The 17988-nt window shown below is 43.2% G+C and overlaps 1 protein-coding gene across 5 annotated transcripts in view; it reads left to right on the forward strand.

Annotated features, from left to right (window-relative positions):
* Positions 1-17988, forward strand: part of SH2D4A (SH2 domain containing 4A) — an 82228-nt gene that overhangs the window by 20934 nt on the left and 43306 nt on the right. For all 5 annotated transcript variants that reach the window (XM_026453901.1, XM_023216851.1, XM_023216849.2 and 2 more), the window contains one exon: positions 369-540. In XM_026453901.1, the coding sequence (XP_026309686.1) occupies positions 369-540 (172 nt within the window). The remainder of the gene's footprint in view (positions 1-368; positions 541-17988) is intronic.

A 17988-nucleotide genomic window follows, 5' to 3' on the forward strand; every position in this document is an offset into this window, starting at 1 on the left:
AATGATCGATTGGAAGGAGATGGTATGTTCTAATAGGTTAACTTGTAAACCAGGAGTTGGGCAGACCAGGATTCAGATTTTGGCTGTACCACTATGTGGTCTTGGATGAATTACAAAATTTTTTGGCGCTCTTATAACAAAGTGAGGATGACAATGCCTTCCTCATAGGGTTGTGATGAGGATGAAGTTAACGTGTTTACACTGAGGGAAACTGAGGCAGGTGATGGTACAGGGCCCAGCATGTTAGAAGCACTCAGTAAGTGGTGTCTATTACTGTTTTTCACGTAATTTGAATGTCGACATCTGCTTTGGAAAAGCTCTTCCTGTTGAAGAATGTTTTTTGAGAATGTCCTTTTGCCTCTCTTCAGAAAAACTCACTCTGAAGAATTCACCAATAGCTTGAAAACAAAATCACAGTACAGTGATCTGCAGCCTCCAGATAACCGGCAGACTAAAGACATCTGCAAGACAGTGGCAGAAAAGGAGGAATTGGAGCAAGGATCTAGCCCAGCACCAACCCTGGAAGACGAGAAAATCCAAGTGAGTTTTTCCTATGTGTAGGTGTGCGGAATTTCATCACGGGGGAGAAAAAGCTATTGAGGCCACTGAGACCACTGTGGCCGAGTGTCAGGATCCTCCACTGGCTTTCTTGGGAGAAATTCCTCCTAACTTTAAGATCCTCTTGCTCATGTCACTTGGGGGATTTACCTTCCCTGCTACTTTGTGAAAAATAAAGCACCCTTATTTCATGAGACTGAAAGTACCAGGCGAGAACGCTAGGAATGCAATTTGGCATTTTAAGATATTTTCAGGTTCTCCCCATTGCTGCCCCATTATATGTCTTCTGTTACAGCAGAGGTTGGCAAACATTTTCTGTAAAGTGCAACATAATAAATGGTTTAGGCTTTATGGGCCATGCCGTCTTTCTCACAGCTATACACAAATGAATGATCATGGCTGTGTTCCAATAAAACTTTATTTTCAAGGACAGGCAGAGGGGCAGATTTGGCCTGTTCACGATGAAGATTACTTTCTACCGAGTCTCCACCTTTTTGTTGCGGACTCTAAACATCAGTGCTCGTTTGGCTTCATAGGCTCTGCCTGTGACTGTGGGGACAGTTACTTCCCCAACAATAGAAATTTTATACTCAGAATTGGTATGAATTCTCTTATGGTTCAGGTGGTTTAAAAAACTCAAACATAATTTGCTGGCTGGATTATAGTTTGGGAGAACAATAAAACTGTATTACGAAGTACCTTATTCTGCCAGGAATTTAATTACAACTGAGAGTTCACAGGGATTTATAGTTGTTTAATTGCCATTCATGTCTCCAGCCCTGCAGCACTGGTTGTGTGTGCTTTTGACTTCTTTGAGGCTATCGAATGGGAATACAGATATCTCCTGCTTCCTTCTAGGGCCTAGTGAGACTCTGATAGCTAACATGGTCAGGGGCTTGTTCCACAGCAAAGCACACTGCTGAGTGTCTCATGTGATCCTTACAATAACATGAACTAGAGACAGTTGTCCATTTTACAGCTGGGGAAACTGAGGCTAGGTGTGGTTAAGCAACCTGCCCAAGGTCTTATTCCAACCCAGGTCTGCAGGACCCCCAGGCTATTCCTTAAATATGAACTATTAACTCCTTAACTCTCGTATTTGGTTGTGTTGTTAATATGAGGGCTATGAAGAAGCTTTTTATGAAGGGCTACAAGTATGAGGCTCAAAATATTTAAGAAGAAAAATTTCTAAATTTGGTTTTTCTTCTCAGGATCAGCCCTGGGCATGCTTCCCACATCCTCAGTGAGGCCTCCATGCCTCCCCAGGTGTGCTTTGCACTCAGCATGCGTAACACCAGACTCCACCAACACGGCTCCCTTTCCCACACCCATAAAACCAAGAACAATAGCAACAACAAGAAAGCTCCTTCCAGAGTATTGATTATGGAGCTGAGTGTGGTTGCTCACATTTGTAATCTCAGTGCTTTTGGAGGCCGAGGCAGGAGGATCCCTTTTGAGGCCAGGAGTTCCAGACAAGCCTGGGCGCAATCCTGTAGAGATAGTGAGACCCCCATCTCTACAAAAAATAAAATAAAAATAGCCAAGCATGGTGGTTCATGCCTGTAGTCCTAGCAACTCAGGAGGCTGAGGCAGGAGGATCGATTGAGCCCAGGAATTTGAGGCTGCAGTGAGCTCTGATTGTACCACTGTACTGTAGCCTGGGCGACCGAGTGATACCCTGACTCTTAAGAAAAAAAGAAAGTTTTGAGTATGTATGCTTATCTCTGTGCTTGAATTACAGTACTTTTTTGGGCTTTTTTTTCAAAAGTAGGACAGAAGATTAAAATGGAAATTAAAATAGATACCACAGTTATTATTCTTTAACCATGTCATAAATATTGTATTGAGAGTGGCACTGTTCCATTCCTTGGGTGCCTGCTAAACTGTCATATGGAAAGAGATGGGGGCAGTGGAGAAAGAAACAATTAGATACAAGGAATACAGAAATAGATGGGTGACAGGTTTTTATATTTCTGCTTTTTATCTTTCCCTGTGTCAGAGAAGATGCTGTCAGGGGCTCCTGTGATATTTGCTGAAGTTCACTCTGACAGCGGGCCACGCAGCGAGGAGGCTGATCTTCACAGCTAGTGTGAGCATTTAAAGAGGTGTCTGCTACCTCTTAGGCAATTGACTCGATGGTACATTTACATTTTTATTGTAAGTTCTGTATATGTCACTATAGTGGCCTGAATATTTATCCCCCGAAATTCATGTCCACCTAGAACCTCAGAATGTGAGCTTATTTGGAAGTAGATCTTTGCAGATGTAATTAAAGGATCTCAAGATGAGATCGCCCTGGATTTAGGGTGGACCCTAAATCCTACAACAGGTGTCCTTATAAGAGGAGAGCCAAGGGAAATGTGAGAGAGAGTGTACTAGTCTGTTTCCATGCTGCTGATAAAGACATACCCGAGATTGGGCAGTTGACAAAAGAAAGAGGCTTACTGGACTTACAGTTCCATGCCGCTGGGGAGGCCTCACAATCACTGCGGAAGGTGAAAGGCACGTCTAACATGGCAGCAGACAAGAGAAGAGAGCTTGTGCAGGGAAATTCCCCTTTATAAAACCATCAGATCTCATGAGACCCACTCACTATCACAAGAACACCGTGGGAAAGACCCGCCCCCATGATTCAACCGCCTCCCACCAGGTTCCTTCCACAATACATGGGAATTGTGGGAGTTGCAATTCAAGAGGAGATTTGGGTGGGGACACAACCAAACCCTATCAGACAGAAACACTGGGAAGAAGGCCGAGTGAAGAAAGAGGCAGAAAGTGGAGTTATGCTGCCACAAGATGGGAGCCACCAGAAGCTGGAAGAGGGAGCACAGCCCTGCACAGCCTTGATTTCTGACTCCAGAACTGTGAGCGAGTAAATATCTGTTGTTTTAAGCCACCAAGTTTATGGCCGTTCCTTGCAGCAGCCCTGGGTAGTGAATGCAGTTACGTCTCATTGACTTTCTCAGAAATGTTTCATTATGCTACTCTAATTATTAAATAGTTATTAAAATGGAGAAGCAACCATTTTAGAGAGACAGACCTGCTTTCTGGAAAACCAAAAATAAGCTGAATCCTGCATCCCTCACCTCCTCGTGCTGTAGCTTTTAGCTCTTGAGTTTCTCCCACTATAAAAAGGGGACAAACCATCTATTTGTTAGGCAGAATAATGGCAAATATGTCCACATTTAGATCTCTAGGACCCGTGAACACGTTACTTTACGTGGAACAGGGGACTCTGCCTCTGGGACCGAGGTTAAGGACCTTGAGATGCAAGATTATCCTCGAATATCCAGGCAGGCCCAGCTTAATCGCATGAGTCCTTAAAGCAGAGACTCTTTCCTGGTTGAGGTCAGAGGGAGATGTGGCTATAGGATAATGACAAGAGACATGTGATGTTCCAGGCTTTGATGATGGAGGAAGAGACCATGCGTGAAACAAGGAACCGAAGCAGCTTCTAGAAGCTGGAAGAGGCAAGGAATCAGATTCTCCTTGAGTCTATGGAATGCACGCAGCTCTGTTGACACCTTGATGTTGGCCTAGGGTTGGGTCTCTGACCTACCGAAATGTATCCTAATTTGTGTTGTTCAAAAGCACTGAGTTTATTGTAATTTGTTACAGCAGCAATGGAAAACCAATACAATCTGGTAGGATTTTGTGATGAATAAGTGAGGTATTGTATTAGTCAGGGTTCTCTAGAGGGAGAGGACTAATAGGATAGACGTATATATGAAAGGGAGTTTATTAAGGAGTATTGACTCACACGATCACAAGGTAAAGTCCCACAACAGACCATCTGCAAGCTGAGGAGCCAGGAAGCTGGTCCAAGTCCCCAAACCTCAAAAGTAGGGAAGCCAGCAGTGCAGCCTTCAGTCTGTGGCTGAAGGCCTTAGAGCCCCTGGCAAACCACCGGCATACATCCAAGAGTCCAAAAGCTGAAGAACTTGGAGTTCGATGTTTGAGGTCAGGAAGCATCCAGCACAGGAGAAGGATGGAGGCTGGAATACTCAGCAGGTCTAGTCCTTCCATGTTCCTCTTCCTGCTTTTATCCTAGCCATGCTGGCAGCTGATTAGATGGCGCCCACCCAGATTGAGGGTGGGTCTGCCTTTCCCAGTCCACTGACTCAAATGTGAATCTCCTTTGGCAACACCCTCGCAGACACACCCAGGAACAATACTTTGCACCCTTCAATCCATCAAGTGGACACTCACTATTAACCATCACAGATATTAAATACTGAGCACTTATTTCAGTGCCTCCAAACACATATCAGATATTTCGTTAGCTCACTTTCCTCTTTCCTGTATATTTTATTTATTTTTTTTTTCTTTTCGAGGCAGGGTCTCACTCTCCCCCAGGGTGGAGTGTAGTGGCACAATCATAGCTCACTGCTGCCTTGAACTCCTGGGCTCAAGCAATACTACCTCAGCCTCTCTAGTAGCTAGAACTACAGGCACAGGCCACCACTCCAAGCTAATTTTCACAATTATTTATAGTGATGGCATCTTGCTGCGTTGCCCATGCTGGTCTTAAACTCCTGGTCTCAGGTGATCCTCCCACCTCGGCTGCCCAAAGTTCTGGGAGTACAAGTGTAAGCCACTGTGCCCGGCCCCTATACATTTTTCTTAGCTTAAATATATCGACAGTGAGGAGAGGATCCCAAGGTTGATTGATTTACTCGTAACATATTTTGAGTACCCAATAGGTGCTAAATAGTGAGGTTATGATACTGGAGTAAAACAGAATCACTGCTCTCATGACGTTTTAGTTGGGGAGGGAGAGAGACATCACATAATACATAATTTCAAACAGTAACAAGTGCTGTGACATGAGGGATAGGTTTCTGTTCACCCCAATTACATTAGCACTTGGGCAGCTCCATGAAGCCAAGGATGGCTTTGCAGAGGACATGGCCCCTAGGGCTGGCAGTTCCAGCTGAGGAACAGTGTGGCAAAGGCTCCATAGCTGGCAGGAAAGCGGGCTTTGGAGGAGCCAAAGGGGCCAGTGTGACTGGAGTGCAGAAGCAGGGAAAGCATTGTGGGGGGTGGGGCAGGGCCAGACAAGACAGGGTCTTGGGGGCGACTTACGTGTTTTGACTCTTCAAGAACAATTGGAGATTGTCAGTGATTATCAAGCAAGGGGTTGAGCTGATCAGATTTATATTTTGAAAAGGAGGGATCATTCTTGCATCAGAGAGGCTGGAGGAACAAGGTAGCGTGACCAGGTTTCTAAGCTTGGATGCCTGGGAGAATGAGGTGTCATCAGGATGGACAGGCGTGTCTGGAGGAAGAGCTGATGTTAAAGGAGAAGATGATTCTAGTTGAGATGCATCAGGATTTCCCAGGCTACTTGCAGCAGTAGTAGTGGTGGATACACGCTAATTTTTTTCTTTTTCTTTTTCTTGTTTTTGAGACAGGGTCTTGCTCTATCACCCAGGCTGGAATACAGTGGCACAATCATAAGCTCTCTGTAGCCTCCAACTCCTGGGCTCAGGTTATCCTTCAGCCTCAGCCTCCTGAGTAGCTAGGACTACAGGCACATGCGTGGCTAGTTTTTAAAAATTTTGTAGAGACAGGGTTTCACTGTGTTGCCCAGGCTGGTCTTGAACTCCTGGGCTCGAGTGATCCTCCTGTCTCAGCCTCCCAGAGTGCTGGAATTACAGGTGTGAGCCACTGCACCCAGCCAGGCTGATCTTATACATGTGATTTAGAGTTCACAACACTTTTTCTCATCGAGTTATGTCTTTTCACAACACTCCTGTGAAACAGACAATACATTACCATTTCTTTTGTACAGATGAAGAAACAAATGTTCGAAGAGATTAAGTGATTAACCCCAAAATTAGTTAGAATGCCCTCACTTTTGTATGTCTACTTTAATCCCCCCTCTCATTGTAACTTTGACATATTTAAAACAGAGTTCATCACTGCCCCCAGGCCTTCTTCTTTAGAAGGAACTCTGGTTTCTGGTGAGAAACCAAGACTGGAGCTTTAGTAGGCATCCCACGTGTTTCCAAAATGCAATTCAGATTTGCACAGTAAGGATTAAAGATTTCCAAATTTCTGCCATAATTTATTTTAACTCTAATATCTAAAAGTATATTGTCATGTCTTCAAAATTGCATTGTATACACAAGGCCCAACATCTGCTATAAAAAAATCTTCAAGCAGTTTTTATTGAAGTTAGTGACCATAATCCTTATCTGAGCAGCTCTGGGGAGATTTAAAGAACAATCAGTCTTCCAGGATTATCAACAATATTCAAGGGAAATCAGCTATAAATTTATTAAAGTAAAGCTGTCTTGTTAGATTTGTAGTAAATTTCCAATGAAAGATCATCACTAGAGTCCAAGTGCTGTGACTCACGCCTGTAATCTCTGCACTTTGGGAGACCGAGGCAGATGGATCACTTGAAGCCAGGAGTTCAACACCAGCCTGGGCAACATGGCAAAACCCTGTCTCCACAAAAAACACAAAAATTAGTCAGGCATGGTGGCATGCCCCTGTAGTCCCAGCTGCTTGGGAGGCTGAGGTGGGAGATCACTTTAGCTGGGCAGGCGGAAGTTGCAGTGAGCTATGATCATGCCACTCTACTCCAGCCTGGATGATGGAGCAAAACCCTGTGTTAAAAAAAAAAAAAAAAAAAAAAAAGATCATCACTAGAAAGTGTGCCCCATTTTCTAATAAAATACTCCAGACCTGAATCGATATGCACTTCTTACCAGTCTGATCTAAAATCTCCCGAGGGCTGTGGAGAATGGGTGAAAATTAAATTCAACCCAAATATTGGTGTGTATTCAGCATTGTAGAATCTCTTGTGGAGGAGTCAGTTTCTTTTAGGAGGTAGTGCTTCTGGTTAACAGGGACCCTTTTTATTTGTAGTGATTTATCGGTTGCTGCCTGAAGAAGTCCAAATAATGGAAAAATATCAGAGTTTGGCTTGGGCATGACAGTATTCAGTCTTATGCAAGTCAGGGTACACTGGATTTCTGCATTTATATCTGTAGTGTTTTTTCAACTCTGCTGTGATTATCTCATGGAAGGAAGGATTGAAGCAAACATGTAGTCAGAGTCCCCTTTGAGCTTATGTAGAACTTGGGGTAGATGCTACAGTTACTTCTTCATTATCCTACCTCTTTGCTCACTAGTATTTTGAATAGGTTGAAATCAGGTTAATAGGATGCCGAGGCCAGCCTCAAGGGAAGAAAACAACACATGGTAAGAGGATAGCTGGGAACTTGGATGCTGTTTAGTGAAACAGGCAGATTTGCCTTAGTGCTGGTCATTGGGATGATAGTGGTTAGATATAGGTAGCCCCGTACACATTTGGAAAGATGTACATTCACGATGTTACTTCATCCTCACAACTGCAGGACGTGTGAAACAGGTATTTTTATTCCTGTTCCGACTGGGGAGATCAGGGCAATGGTTTGATTCCCAGGTGGAGCTGGGTCTTCTACCTTATTCAGGTCCTTCTTGTTATGTGCCCCAGGGAAGGTAGTCACGTCTGCATCTTAAGGCCATGACACCTACCACACCCCTGTTGGCTGACGGGTCAGTGGTACAGGCCCTGCCACCCCTTATCCAATACATCTGGACCCAGAAGTGCTTCAGATTTCAGCTTTTTTCCAGATTTTATAAAAGAAATACTGAGCATGTACTATGTAATGTATAATGCCTCCCAGCAAGGTCTGGGGCAACACTCTGTAAACAAATGCTGTAAATACTGTAAATAGCTTCATGTTCAAGTTAGGATCCTCCCTGATATGAGTTACATATTTTCAGAGCTTTTTGGATTTTAGAACTGTTGATAAGGGAGGGTGGGCCTCCAGTCCATTTTTGAGCTATGGTAACATAATGAGAGCAAGTGGTCAAAAGAACTGGATTTTCATTTTGACTTGGTCTCTGCAGGACTTTTGTTTTCATAATCTATAAAATGAGAGACTTTTAAATTGTTTAGTGACCATAGAGCCCAGGTGCAGGTACTTCCTATGCTGGAAGACATCACTAATCAATCGCAGCACTCTCCTGATGAGCCAGGACAGGACCTCACATCCTTGTCAACAGGGCTGCAGGCAGCCAAATGGAGCCCTAGGAGTTAACGGTACAGAGGGACTCTGTTTGCTGAGGTGATTTCTCAGAAGTTTCACTCTAGCTCTAAACATGCAGATCTTAAAGCAACAGTCAATGCCTGTACGACAGGAAGAGTGTTTTTTCCTATCACTACAGGCTGCTAAGGAGGGTTGCCATACTGTTTCAATGAATAAGCCACACCACAAGGTCTAGGCTTTTGTATTTGAGCAGCAGTTAGGCAAGGGTGTGATAGGCAAACCCGGTGGTATGTGGTAAGGTCAACTCAATTTTATTTCTATAAATAAGGCACAAACGATGTATTCTTTGGACAAGTGGCATTCCTCTCCTGAGCTGGTTTTCACCGCAGCCCTCCCCTCCAAGACTCAAAACGTATCTTTTGGTCCACCTGGGTAACAGCTAATCATCTCACATACAAAAATGTAGAGAGCTGTACCTTCCTGCCATGCAACAGTTTCTGTAGTTTTAACCAGAACACCAAACCACCCAATCTGTGGGTTTGCATTGGGATATGATTTTATGCCAATGAAACCCAAGTTATATCTTCATTAGTAAATGGCTTCATTCAAGGAGATCCCTTACAGAACAAGGGAAGACTTGCCCCAGTTCTAAGAGTGAAGAATTTCTGCTTCACCCTTGTAGCCACGAGAAGCAAATCTTGGGAATCTGAGAATTGTTTGATGGCTGCTACTGGCTTTGGAAACCTTGAGGTCCAGGCTCAGAGTATCTTTCTACACCTGCATGACAGTCTTTACAAAAGATTTTCTAAGGATACATTTTTGTTGGTTTAAAATTTTTATTATACCAAATAAATATCCAAAAGTAAGACGCACTGAATAAGTACCAGACACCTGGAAACCATAGCACCAACACAGTAGAAGATCTCTAGTTAGGGAATGGAAGTTTCAGTCCTTACAGGCAGCTCTGAGACTTGGGGCAGTATCTTATAAGGCAGGAGCCCCTATCCCTGGGGTACCATTGGTCTGTGATCTGTTAGGAACCGGGCCACATGGCAGGAGGTGAGCAGCAGGCAAGCAAGCGAGCATTACTCCCTGGGCCCTGCCTCCTGTCATATCATCAGCAGCGTTAGATTCTCATAGGAGCACGAACCCTATTGTGAACTGCGCACGTGAGGGATCTAGGCTGTGTGCTCCTTATGAGAATGTAATGCCTGATGATCTGTCACTGCTTCCCATTACCCTCGGATGGGACTTTATAGTTGAAGGAAAGCAAGCCACCAATTCTGCATTATGAATTATGATGAGTATGTAGTAATAATAGAAATAAAGTACACAATAAATGTAATGCACTTGAATCATCCTGATGCCATCCCTCTGGCGCCCCCTATCTGTGGAAAAATTGTCTTCCACAAAATCGTTCCCCGATGCCAAAAGGCGGGGGACTGGGGATCAGTTTCTTCTGTAGATGTTAAATTTAGCAACACTGACCCTTTAGAAAGGAAGCTGATAAAATGTATAAATAGGAGAAAGCAGCTTAACCAGTATTGTCTGATGGAAGCAGCAACAATTGCCTCCTGAAGTCCTTGAATTACAGGATGCCTCTCACCCCCAATCCACATCCTCTGGCAAGTATGTAGAGCAATAAAAGATGTTGTTCTTATCAGGAGCCCAGGCTTGGTCCTTTGCATTCTTCAGATGAAGAGTTGGAGGCAAAAGAATGCTGTCTGCCTGGATTTTCCAAGCTGAGGAGGAGGCTGAAGTAACATCTAGATTAGAACTGAGTATATGGTTTTTATTCTGCAAAGCTGTTGCCTTCTGCAAAATCGCTGGCTTGTGCTTATTTTTTGGCAGTGGGGATGCAGCTGAGGAACCTCTGAAGTGATGCTCTGCTTAATACCGAGTCAGTGTTGTGGTTCTTCATGGATCACAGCAAACACACAGGGTTACTGGGTGCCTACACTGAACTGGAGGTGCTGGGGAATAGTTGAGTTTTCTGTCCTTCTGCCACATTTTGAGACATGCAGGTTCAGAGCAGATGCCATTCCCAGTTAACGATGAATGTAATGGGGAGTTAATGGGACTCAGAGAAAAACACAGTGGCGTGCTGTGTGAACAGACTCACCGTACCTAGGGGAGTTTGGGTATGAACTGCGAGTCGCCTGCAGCTGAAGAGACCCTTAGGGACCCTCTATGTGGACAGCCATCTGAATGCAGTGATGTCCCCCGCCCCCACTCAGAGTCATTCTGCGCCTAGTTGGGAGAATGGCAGATTCTGCCAACTCAAAGATAAGCTCCTCTGTGTTTCTCTGCTTATATGTAATGTGTAGGCTTGGAACTCATTAATCAGTACCGACTGTCATTAATCAGTACTGACTGTCCTTGCCCCGAAGAGGACCTTGAATGAAACTATATCTGCTCACTTTTAGATTTTATCTCCAGAGAATTCTTCATTATTTTTACAGAAATGGCCTTCAGAGTGGGCCACAGTGCAAAACAGGAGCTAAAAAAAAATTAGAACCAAACATCTGGGATTCAAAGCATTACACACACAGAAAAAGAAGACCTTGTAGCTGGCAGATTAAAGAGCCTCGAGCAAAAGTCTTCCTTGTGATATATTCTTTAACCAGGTGGAGTTACAGATGAGGCCTCTTACCTCTCCACCTCCACCACACAGGCACACACATGTCACACATTGCATGCATACATGTGCACACAACACACATATGCATGCTTTCCACACTGCCCCAAGGCTCTGATACCTGTTTTTAAGTCTGTCATTTTTCTATAACAACTAATGATCACAAAAAGTAGCCACTAAAACATCCATTTTAGTTGTAAACTTGACACTAAAACTATGGTGGTTTTTAGTTGTTTGTGTGTGTGTTTTTTTAGAAACAGGATCTTGCTGTGTCACCCAGACTCAAGTACAGTGGTGCAATAATGACTCACTACAGCCTCAAACTCCTGGGCTCAGGTGATCCTCCTGCCTCAGCCTCCCAAGAAGCTGGGACTACAGATGCATGCTCCCAAGCCCAGCTAATTTTTTTATTTGTTGTAGAGACAGTAGTCTCACCATGTTGCCCAGGCTGGTCTTGAACTTCTGGCCTCAAGTGATCCTGTTGCCCCTGCCTCCCAAAGTGCTGAGATTACAATTCACTTCTATTTTTAAGTGTTATTGTAACTCATAGTGTTATGTTTCCATGAGTAGAGAGCAGTTAGGTAGCTACCTGTAAAATGATTTTAAGATATAATATGAAGCTTCCACTTAGATTTTCCTTCTTCTATACCCTTCTTTCAAACTAAAATTAAGGGTGCTGTCCACTCTGAAATGATCAGTTCTCTAAAACTGGACTTCAGTGGTTTGCCTTGATAAAGGAGAGATTCGGAAGAGAGTTACTGAGATCCAAACAAGTCTTTGAAAGAATAGAAAAGAATATGCTGAATTATTTCTGGGATTCTCATTCATCTCAAAGTGCTATTGCATAGCAACAAAAGTTCTGTGTTTTCTGTCACTTGTGCCTCAGGTTAAGGGGGAAAAGTAGCCCCTTTCATGTGATTTAAGCAGAGGTGAGTACTGAGCTTGGTGGGTAGGCTGGGTGGCGAAGCGTGCACCCCACCCCAGAGTAGATACCTCGTGCCTGGGGTTAGTGGAACCAGCGTGGCATTGCCTGGTTCCTGGCTGCAGACAGCCATGTCACCAGTCTCTGGGAGGCAAGGGGGTTCACACCTTAGAACAAGGACCACCATGGTAAGTAGAGAATATGTGCTTCTGAAACACAAGCTAGAATTTTGAGGCTTAAATTGGATATAGAGACAAAAGAGAAATAATCCTATTCCAAGCTAGGAGTCATTTGCCTTGCGTATATTCCATTCTAGTACACATGAAGGAAGCATTTCAATGTAATTTTTATGAGAGATAAAGCATTGGACATGCCAGGTAAAAAAAGATAATGAATTAATTGTGCATATCTTATTAATTCAAGAGTGGAGCCCTAATCAGAGGGCTACGCAATTCCCCAAGTAGTTTCTGCATAACTGTAATAGAATTTCATGGTAGGTAATTTGTAGCATAAAATCTTCTATAAGATAGAATCACAAAATACTAGCACCTTAAAATTCACTTAAGCTGTTGTGCTTCTTAAAAGCAAACAAATAATCAAAAATTTTAAAAGAAAAAGCTTAATATAAATTAGAAAAGAGAAAAGCAGATTTCTAGTCTTAAGAGTTTATTCAACTTAATTTTGTTACCAACTTCATAGTGTATAACTTCATTGCAGGAGATATTTGCATTGATTCACTTATTGAACTCATTAAAAGTAGTATGCTAGAATCCTGAGTCGGGAGACATGTTGACCACTTCAAGGTCAGTCATTCAACTTCTCTAAGGCTAAGTTTCCCAATCTATAAAACAGACATTAAAGTAGCTACATGTCATTGGGTTAATGTTAGAATCAAATGAAATAATACACATAAAAGTGTTTTGTAAAGGATGTATGATATGAATATTGTTTTTTATTATTGTTATTATTATTTCTTGAGACAGAGTCTCACTCTCTACCTCCAGCATTCAAGTGATTCTCCTGCCTCAGACTCCTGAGTAGTTGGGATTACAGGTGCCTATCACCACGCTCGGCTAACTTTTGTATTTTTAGTAGAGACAGGGCTTCACCATGTTGGCCAGACTGGTCTCGAACTCATGACCTCAAGTGATCTGCCCACCTTGGCCTCCCAAAGTGTTGGGATTACAGGCATGAGACACTGCCTTCTGCCTATTATTTTTCGATTATTATTTGTAGTTGAGTTCTATGTTCCATTTCGTCAGGACTTCCTGTATCAATCATTTTTTTAATCATGTTTTTAAGACTCTGAATATTTTCTAAACAATCCTTTATTATTTTATGCTTACACTTTATATTTCACAATTCCTTTATTTCTCTTGCTTGTCTTTTACTTCTTCATGGATCCTATTTCAGTCGTCTCCCTGGGTGAGAATGTAAGAGTGGCCTTTGAAACTCTCTCACATGTGAATGCTTTGCCCTAGCAACCTACACCAGCTCTGCATCACTCATTTTCCAAAGATGTTACTGCTCAGTTCTGTTGTTTGTGCGTTGCTTAATGGTGTTTTAGGGGATGGTGCAATAGGAGTGAGCATGTTGTTCATGTAATATGACTGACGTTCTGTGCTCTAACATGCTCAAAATAAACTCGGACACCAAAGACAATGTTTTTAGTTGTTGTTGTTCTTTATTATTTCATTTTGTTTTTGAGGCAGAGTCTTACTCTGTCTCTCAGGCTGGAATGCAGTGGTGAGATCGTGGCTCACTGCAGTCCTGACCTCCCCAGGCTCGGGTGATTCTCCCACCTTAGCCTTCCGAGTAGCTGGAACTACAGGCACACACCACCACGCCCAGGTAACTTTTGTATTTTCTGTAAAGACAGGGTTTCACCGTGTTGCCCAGGCTGGTCTCAAACTCCTGGGTGCAAACGATCTTCCTGACTTGGCCTCCCCAAGTGCTGGGATTACAGGTCTGAGCCACCGCAGCAGCTGACAATGTTTAGTGAAAGATGTGCCGTAAAATCTCACATCGTATTAGAGTCTGCTGTACTTTCAAGTAGGGGCATTCAGTAGTCTCTGCATGGATTTTGCTTGGAACAATATTAGAAAAATAAGGAAAAGATTTGCTCAGGTCTCCATTGTCCTTATTCATGTGTCAGTAAAATCACTCTACAAGGAGTTTGTACCATATTTTTAGCAATAAAATTTATTGTCCCACTTTTCATCTTGTTAGTCTACTTGGCCTTAGGAAAATCTCTCTTCTCTCTATTATTATTCTTTTTAACTTTATTGAAGCAGAGTTCCATTATTTTGCCTCTCCCGTTATTTTAGAAACAAAAAGCTAAATCCCTGTATGCTCGGAAACTTAATATTATAGTCATCATTGGGAAATTGCCGTTTTGTTTAAAATGGCTGAAAAGAGGATGATCTGATTATTTCAATAACCTGGTTGGCAAAATGGGTGAGTTATAGACCATTGATTCTCAGAGTATTTGAATTCAGTCTCTCTTGATTAATAGTGAAACTAGATCTTGGCTGGGCGTAGTGGCTCACACCTGTAATCCCAGCGCTTTGGGAGGCCAAGGCGGGCGGATCACAAGGTCAGGAGATCGTGACCATCCTGGCTGACACAGTGAAACCCCATCTCTACTAAAAATACAAAAAATTAGCCAGGCATGGTGGCGGATACCTGTAGTCCCAGCTACTCAGGAAGCTGAGGCAGGAGAAGGGCGTGAACCCAGGAGGCAGAGCTTGCAGTGAGCCAAGATAGCACCACTGCACTCCAGTCTGGGTGACAGAGCAAGGCTCTGTCTCAAAAAAAAAAAAAAAAAATACTGAAACTAGATTGAGTATCTTTTAGTGATTCAGAATGAATTTCATGAATTTGTTGCGTGTTCATTCATTCACCAAATAAGTGTGAAGCCTACTGGCTGGGTGCAGTGGCTCATACCTGTAATCCTAGCACACCGGGAGGCCAAGGTAGGTGGCTCACTTGAGGCCAGGAGTTTGAAACCAGCCTTGACAACATGGTGAAATACCATGTCTACCCAAAATACAAAAATTAGCTGGGTGTGGTGGCAGGCGCCTATAATCCCAGCTACTCGGGAGACTGAGGCAGGAGAAATCGCTTGAACCCGGGAGGCAGAGATTGCAGTGAGCAGAGATCATGCCACTGCACTCCAGCGTGGGCGGCAGAGCGAGACTCTGTCTGAAAAACAAAAACAAATATTTAGGAAGCCTACTAAGTGCCAGTCACTGTTTTGTTTGCTGCAGATGGTGGTGAATTTGCTGGCATGGTCTTTGCCCTCATCGAGGTCATTATTCTGTCATTTTATTCAGGAATACCATGGGTTTAAGAGGTATAAGAGAACAGGATGAGTCAATACTTAGTAGTTTCTTTTAAAAAATAAACTCTTGGCTGGGCATGGTGGCTGACATCTGTAATCCCAGCACTTTGGGAGGCCGAGGCGGGCGGATCACAAGATCAGGAGATTGGGACCATCCTGGCTAACACGGTGAAATCCTGTCTCTACTAAAAATACAAAAAAAATTAGCCAGGCGCCTGTAGTCCCAGCTACTCGGGAGGCTGAGGCAGGAGAATGGCGTGAATCCAGGAGGTGGAGCTTGCACTGAGCTCATATCATGCCACTGCACTCCAGTCTGGGCGACAGAGCAAGCTCTGTAAAAAAAAACCAAAAACCAAAAAACAAAAAACAAATAAAAAAAAAAAAACTCTTGATTTTATGCTGTTAATTCTTCATTTTCATCTTTACCATAAAAATTGAGTCCTGACAATGTTCTGTTTGTTGGAGCTTTCTGGTTTATTGGGAATGAAAGACACTTGGCATTTATTTGACTGTACAAACCCACTTTTATTATTATTATTATTATCATTATTATTATCATTATTATTATTTTGAGATGGAGTCTTGCTCTGTCACCCAGGCTGGAGTACAGTGGTGAGATCTTGGCTCACTGCAACCTCTGCCTTCTGGATTTGAGCGATTCGTCTGCCTCAGCCTCCTGTGTAGCTGGGATTACAGGCACTCACCATCATGCCTGGCTAATTTTTGTATTTTTGTAAAGTCGGGGTTTCACCATGTTGGCTAGGCTGGTCTTGAACTCCTGACCTCAGGTGATCTGCCCACCTCAGCTTTCCAAAGTCCTGGGATTACAGGCCTGAGCCACTGCGTTTGGCCTATAACCCTACTTATAAACAAAGGGAATATTAAGTTAGAAGCTAGAATCAACTGTTTCTCAAACCAGTTTAAAAAGCGAACATAATTGAAATAATTTTTCTCATATGACAGATAGACTTTGGAGGAAGCATATTTTGCAACCATGTAATTAATACTGATATTGTCAGCAGCATCTTTTTGTAACCCAGTTGCTTATGTAGATTTGAACTGTCATACTTCTACGTTTAACTGTAGCTATTATTTTTCATACTGTCCTTTGGCCAATCAGATACGCTACACCCCTAGATGTATTTGGGATCTTCACTGATTAGAGAGGGTTATTCTGACTCGATGTCTGTAGGAAGTCCACTAGCTTCTGATGTTATTAGCATTCAGTTTTTCTTTTTTGGAAACTTTTGCATAAATATTCATGGCAGTTTTTATGTTTAAAGAGAGCAGATATGAGGCAGATAAGATTGCTTTAACTCTGCTCATAGAGCTCCAGCAGCTGCAAGAATTTCTGTAATGTGGCAGATGGATGATGACCGCAGTGGCTGTTACACGTAAGAGCATACATATATATGTTCTCTCTGGCAGACCCTGAGGAAGGAGCAAGCTTCAGACATGCAAATGACATGCATTTGAGTCCCTGTCCTCCTACGTATTAACAGGTCGACTTAGGCCAGTTGTGGCGGCTCACACCTATAATCTCAGCACTTTGGGAGGCTGAGGTAGGGGCATCGCTTGAACTCAGGAGTTTGAAATGAGCCTGGGCAACATAGTGAGACCTCGTCTCTACTAAAATTAAAAAAAAATTTAGCCAGGTGTGGTAGTGCACACTTGTTGTCCCAGCTACTTTGGGGGGACTGAGGCGGGAGGATCACTTGAGCCCAGGAAGTTGAGGCTGCAGTGAGCCCTGTTCATGCTACCACACTCCAGCCTGGGCAAAAGAGCGAGACTCTGTCTCAAGAACAAAAACACAATGAGCAATAAAACAGGTCAAGTTACCTCTTTGGTAAAGGGATAAGACCTATTTTGACACCTGATATGAAGGTCAAATGATGTATTAGACTTCAAAGTGCTTTATAAGCAAAAATTATACAGGTAGGAGGGTCATTTTCTTCCCTTTTTTGGTATAGAGATAACTAAAGAGTGTATTTCCTGGGTCCTAGCAGCATATGGAAGCTTCAGAGAGGGCGTGGTACCCTCTTTGAAAAGCCTCTTCATCCTGCCTCTAGCAGTGCTTCATAGAGGCAGTGGTGTTGCTGAGGTATTCCCCTCTGATACTGTCATCATAAATCATCACTTTTGAGCCCATTAATCATCTAGCTTTTCTTTACTTTTTTTTTTCTTTTTGAGACAGAGTCTCGCTCTGTCACCTGGGCTTGAGTACAGTGGCGTGATCTTGGCTCACTACATCCTCTGCCTGCTGGGTTCAAGCAATTTTCTTGCCTCAGCCTCCCAAGTAGCTGGAACTACAGGTGCACATCAGCACGCCTGGCCAATTTTTGTATTTTTAGTAGAGATGGGGTTTCACCATGTTGGCCAGGATAGTCTGGATCTCGTGACCTTGTGATCTGCCTGCTTCAGCATCCCAGAGTGTTGGGATTACAGGTATGAGCCACCACGCCTGGCCTGTAGCTGTTTT

Source organism: Piliocolobus tephrosceles, chromosome 7 (assembly GCF_002776525.5).
Source record: "Piliocolobus tephrosceles isolate RC106 chromosome 7, ASM277652v3, whole genome shotgun sequence".
Classification (NCBI taxonomy): Eukaryota; Metazoa; Chordata; class Mammalia; order Primates; family Cercopithecidae; genus Piliocolobus; species Piliocolobus tephrosceles.